General features: G+C 39.1%; 1 protein-coding gene across 1 annotated transcript in view; it reads right to left on the bottom strand.

Moving 5' to 3' along the window:
• Positions 1–670: 670 nt before the first annotated feature.
• The window catches only part of LOC109925495 (extracellular calcium-sensing receptor-like), an 8,384-nt gene continuing 2,599 nt past the window's right edge, over positions 671–6,455 (bottom strand). Inside the window, exons 2-3 of the mRNA XM_048604530.1 lie at positions 5,632–5,755; positions 671–1,575 (exon numbers count right to left, since the gene is read on the bottom strand). Coding sequence (XP_048460487.1) covers positions 671–1,575; positions 5,632–5,755 — 1,029 coding nt within the window. The remainder of the gene's footprint in view (positions 1,576–5,631; positions 5,756–6,455) is intronic.

The following is a 6,455-nucleotide window of genomic DNA, read 5'->3' as shown; positions in this document are numbered from 1 at the left end:
TGCAAAAGTCTAACTTAATGACATTTATGTGCATGCTTCCAAAATAGTTGTCATATTACCAAGATACAATAAATATTTTATCAATGCTAATTGAGAGGGCTCTTAAAAATGCATACAGGGTCTTTGGCATTAAGAAATGGAGGCATGGAATACAATAACAAGGAAGTTATGTCAAGTTATTTACAGTTATTGGTTGGGCTTTCATGAACCTCAATAACATTATTCAAAATGATGAAAGATTTTAATATAAAATAGTGAGTGGGAAGTTGTTTACAAAATTTGGTGGGTTGGTAAGCGGAGGATACAGATTTAAGATAACTGGCAAAAGAGGCATAGAGATGATGAGGGGAAATTTGTCGAGGCATCAAGTTTATATTTCTGAATGCACTCGCCTGAAATGGTGGAAGGTAGGGGTAGGGACAGAAGTCACAGGCCCCGGAGCGGTTCCTGTGTGTCCCCTAGATCTCCAGATACTAGGTTTTGGGCGCCAATATACCCCCCTGTTCTGGGCTCACTCAGAAGCAGACAATAATAACATTCAAAAATTGATTGAATAAATCATTTTGAGCTGGATGATCCTACAAAATGATTTACACTACTGAAAATTTAGTCCTTCACATTTAATTTATTATTATAATATTATAATATTAGAAGCTTTCAATATTTCTACTTAATTAGATGAGAAGATCATGAGGTTTTTTCGTGTGTTCTTTTCGGGTTTCAATAGGATAATGTAACACTTGGGGGCAAAGATACACAGTAACAGGCCAAAGCTAGATGATAAAATAGCAAATGCATATACAACAGCAGAATATTTCTCTGGGGAACTTACATAAACAGGGAAAAAGGTAATCCAAACTGCAAAGAAGACCAGAAGGCTAAAAGTTATGTGTGTAGCTTCGTTGAAGCTGTCTGGGAGTTTTCGAGCCAAAAATGCAAGAACCAAAGTTACAACAGCCAAAAAGAAAATGTAGGTGAAAACAGTACAAAAATAAGTGATGGATCCTACCTGACATTCCAAGCTCATGATATTTTGGTAATACTTCAAACTTTTGAAGGGGAAAGGAGGAGAAAGTATGATCCAGACAATACAAATTACACACTGGACTGAGGTCAGGATTAAAACAAATATTCTCTGGCATTTGGGACTGAACCATTTCACCAAGTGGTTGTTGGGAGATAGTGTCTTAAAGGCCAACAGTACAACCATTGTTTTGCCCAGAATACCCGACAGGCATAGAGCAAAGGTCACACCAAATATCGTGTAACGCAGTCTGCAGGACCAGGGAGATGGGTGTGCGATAAATAACAGAGCACTCAGGAAGCAGAGAAACAAGGACAACAGCATAAAAAAACTCAGTTCAGAATTATTAGCCTGGACAAGTGGTGTGTGTCTGTACTTAAAGAAAATGACAGCCATTGCTATTGTTAAGCAGGCTCCGCCCCCTGTGAAGGAGGTCAAAGCTACACCTAAACTATCTTGAAATGAAAGGAATTCAATGTCCTTCAGTAGACACTCATTTCTGTATTGGTTCGGCCAGTATTCCAGTGGACACCTCGTACAGGACAATGCGTCTATTTAGAAAAGAGAGACACATGGTCATTTGAGAAAATATTGCCTATACCAAGGACATTTGGAGAGATTTATGAGGAGTTAATTTATAGAATTAAGTAAAAACATGTGGAAAGTTACAAATAATAACTGAATGCAATATTGGGCTTTTCCTTGAGGAGACAGCAATATATGAGGTGGAAGCCACATGGTAGTCATATGATCCCAAGCTTCCAGCCAGTCACCATTTTAATTCTTCAGCTTGCTCCCACTTTGACCTCTCTGTCCTTGGCCTGCTGCCATTTTCCAATGAAGCACAAGTGTAAACTCAAGGAGCAGCACAACATCTATCAACTAGCTATTCCACAGGCTCCTGGACTTAGCAATTTTAGATCATAACCTCAATATCTATCTTATTTCATGCTGTTTATATTGCTGTTTCAATTTCTAAAAGCACTTGATAAGGTGCCCAATCATAAAGCCACAGCAAAAAATAAAATCTTATGCTGCAGGGATTAACGTGTGGACATGGATACATACATATGTGGATTAGACACATAGGCATTGTTTGGCCAACAGGTAACAGAAAGTTGGAATAAATGCTTTACTAGTTGGCTAGATGTGTGTTACAGGGGTGGGCAACAGGACCTCAATTGTAGAAATTACTTAGATGAAGGTACAGAGCTTGTGAATACTAATTTTGCTGATGCCACTAGGTAGTTACAAAATAAGTCATGAAGAGGACGTAAGGAGCCTACAAAGGAATATTGATAGGTTAGGTAATTGGACAAAGATATGGTAAATAGAGTATAATGTGGGAAAATGTAAAATTGTCCATTTTAGCAGGAAGAACAAAAACAAGCATTTTATCTAAATGGTGAGAGATTGCAGAGCTCTGAGATTCAGAGGGATCTGGGTGTTCCCATTCATGAATCAGAAAAAGCTAATATTCAGTTATTCAGTAAGTAGGAAAGCTACTGGAATGTTATTGTTTATTGTGAGGAATTAAATACAAAGGTAGGGAGATTATGCTTCAGTTAAATAGGAATCTGGTGAGACCACATCTAGTGTGTTGTGTATGGTATTAGTCTCTTTATTTAAGGAAGGCAATAACTTTCCTGGAAGTAGTTCAGGGAAGGTTTACCAGACTAACACCTGGAAGGGGCAGGTTGTCTTATGGTGAAAGGTCAGACAGATTAAGCTTGTATCCACTGGATTGAAACATTTAAGATCCTGAGGGGTCTTAACAGGTTGCATGCCAAAAGGATGTCTTTTCATGGGAGAACTAGGAGTAACTGTTTAAACATCAATGGTACCCCATTTAAGACAAAGATTATGAAAAATATATTCATACATGTTCATGAGTCTTTGGAACTCAAAAGGTGATGAAAGCAGAAACCTTGGATTTTATTTGAGGTGAATGTAGAATGATCAGGTCAGTCATGATCTTGTTGACTGGCGCACAAGGTTTAAGGGACTGAGTGGCCTACTCCTTCCCTAAATTTGTAGTTTATACATTTCTTTCTTTATTCCTTCACATTGCATTTGAATGGGTTATTTCCTGCCATTCACACCTTTCCTGGACACATCTTTTGCCTCTTGATCCAAACTACTTTTTATTTATTTTCTTTGCTTTATCACAAAGACTTTTTACTTAATCTCTCCTTTGGTCCATCCTAGCACAGGCTTTTCTTTTTGTTCCTCTGTCCACTCTCGTTTCTGATGAAGGACCATCATGAATCTGAAACGCCAATTCTGTCTTTTTCCATGATTACAGCATGACTTGCTAAGATTATCCAAAAATTTTCTACCTTTATTTCAGATCTCCATCATTTTGCTTTATTTTGCACTTATATGAACTCTTGGTTATAGAGTCATAGAGTCGTAAAGCACAGAGACGTACCTTTTGATCCATCTCGTCCATGTTGACGAAGTTTCTAAACTAAACTAGTCCCACTTGCCTGCATTTGGTCTATATCCCTCTAAACCTTTCCTATTCATATGCCTATCCAAATGTCTTTTAAATGTTGTTATTGTACCTGCATATACCATTTCCTCTGGCAGATTATTCCACATCTGTGAAAAAATTGCCCTCAGGTATCCTTTAAATCTTTCTCCTCTCAATATGAAAACATATGCCCCCTAGTTTTGAACTCCCCCATCCTAGAGAAAAGACCTTTGCCATTCACTTATGAATGCCCCTCATGATCTTATAAATCTCTATGAGGTCACCCCTCAATCTCTATGCTCCAGTAAAAAAAGTTCCAGCCTATAGAGCCTATCATTATAACTCAAGCCCACTAGCCCTGACAACGTCCTTTTCTGAACCCTCTCCAATTTAATGATACCCTTCCTCTGGCAGAGTGACCAGAACTGTACACAGTACTCCCATAGTGGCCTCACCGACGTCCTGTACAGCCTCAAAATGATATCCCAACTCCTTGACTCGATTAGGTTTTATTTAGGGAATTTCTTAATTGTGTTCAGCGTGAGCACCACAATTCAACACTATAACACAGGTTCAACAGAATACCATCATGGCTAACAGGTTAAATCATGAGGCCATGTTGCAATGATAAGTATGAAAAATTAATGGGTGATCTACATGGGAGCCACAATAAAAGCAGTTTCAGATCATACAAAGGTTGGCCAGGTAACTAAGTGTAAGAGGAAATTTTGACACTGCAGCAAAACATAGATGGTCTTGTCAGTTGGGTAGATGAGTGAAAAATGAATTTCAATCTGAAGACATGAGGGATTGCATTCTGGGAGCAGCAACAAGGCAAGGAATTATCTAATAAATGAGAGGATATTTGATATTATGGAAGGACAGAGGAACCTTGGGTGACAGATTCCAGAAGTTAGCAGCACAGGCCGATAAGGGGGTTAAGAAGGCAAATAGCTTGCTTTCTGTATTAGCTAAGGCACAAAACCTAACAGCAAGGAGGTTAAGCTTGAATTGTATTTAATGCTGGTTATAACACCGCCTGAGTAATGATCCAGTTCCAGTCATTAATTACAGAAAAGGCTTGATTGAGTTGAAGAGGGTGCAGAGGAGATTTCTTGCTGTGTTGTTTTCATGGAATGGTGAACGCCGAAGGGTGAATTAATTGTGATTCATAAAATTTATAAATTTATAAATGAAGTTTCTGAAACTAAACTAGTCCCACTTGCCTGCATTTGGCCTATATCCCTCTAAACCTTTCCTATTCATGTGCCTATCCAAATGTCTTTTAAATGTTGTAACTGTACCTGCATACATCACTTCTTCTGGCAGATTATTCCAGATTGATTAAAGAGGGATGACTTAGTTCTGTTAGCAAAGGGTATGAAAACAAGGGGCATAGCTTTAAAGCAATGATTGGAAGTATTAGAAGGGAGATGAGGAGCGTTAGCAGTGTGGTGAGGACCTGGATATTGCCACCTGTAAAGGTGTTAGATACAGAAACTCTTCTGAAAGAGCCGTGGCCACCAACCTGGAGCAGAGATTTTACAAGAAACTTATTCTTTCTTAGGATGTGGACATTGCCGGCTAGGACGGAATTTATTGCCCTCTCTAATTGCCCTTTGAACTGAATAACTCCTGAACCACTTCAGACAGTAGTTAAGTGTCAATTATGCTGCTATGGGTCTGGAGTCACACATAGATCAGACCAGGCAAGGACGGTAGATTTCCTTCCTTAAAATGACCCAGATAGATCAACCTGCACAAACATAATGGAATAAATGGCCTCATTCCAAATGGTAAATTGTTCAGGATTCTAATTGAAGTTTTTAAATAATTCAAGGAATTTAAAGGGTAGATGGAGAGAAACTATGTACACTTACAGAGTAGTGCAGAACAAAGGTCCTTACATTTAGAGCTAGACCATTTATGGGTAAGATCAGGAAACACCTTTTCACTCAAGTGTTGATTGAAATTTGGAAGTGTTACCTATTTAACACAGACAAATGGAGTCAAGATACAGATCACCATCCATCTACAATAATGATGGAACAGGCTCAAGGAGCTGTCTAGCTTACTCCTGTCCATATGCCTTTAACACCAGTTAAATATTCATGAAAGTATCTATACAGACCTGTTGTGTTACTAATATCAGCAGCACGGCATTCTGCACAGTCAAAGCAACAAACAGGCTCTCCAGGTCTCATTGCTTTCCTTGTACCAGGTGGGCAGCTCTCAGAACATGTTCCTTGTGGGACCTTCACAAACAAAATACCAAATACAGATCATTTCAGTATGTTTGATTGAATTACTTTCAACATCATTGATACAGAATGTAAAATTTTCTCAGCATGCATTCTCGTGTACATTTTGCACATATTTATAATTCCTCTCTGCCCTTGTTCTTCTCGGTGGTAGAGTTTATGAGCTTGGAACATGTTGTTGAAGGAGCTTTAGTAAGTTGTTGCAATGCATAGAGTCATAGAGATCTGCATCAAAGAATAAAGCCCTTCAGCCCACTGAGACTGTGCTGATTAAAAACAACCGCCTAAATAGTCCAGTCCCATTTTCCAGCACTTGACTCATACCATAGCACTTGGCATCATAAGTGTACCACTAAATATTTCTTACCTTTTAAAAGGATATCTGCCTCTGCCACCCTTATAGACAGTTAGTTCCAGATTGCCACATCCTCTGAGTGAAATGGCTTTTCCTCATATCCCCTCTAAACTTGCTGCCCCTTGCTTTAAATCTATGATCCCTTGTCTTTGTTACCTCCACAATGGGGGAATGTTCCTTCCTGTCTACCCTGTCCATGTCCCTCATAAATTTATATGTCTCAATCATGTTCCGCCCTCAGTCTGCACTGCTCCAAGGAAAACAACTCCAGTCTATCCAAGTGTGGAGCTGGAGGAACACAGCAGGCCAGGCAGCATCAGAGGAACAGGAAAGCTAACG

This window comes from Rhincodon typus, chromosome 13, assembly GCF_021869965.1.
Source record: "Rhincodon typus isolate 14 chromosome 13, sRhiTyp1.1, whole genome shotgun sequence".
NCBI lineage: Eukaryota > Metazoa > Chordata > Chondrichthyes > Orectolobiformes > Rhincodontidae > Rhincodon > Rhincodon typus.
Note: the sequence above shows the minus strand (reverse complement) of the source record. Positions and strands in the feature narration are given on the sequence as shown.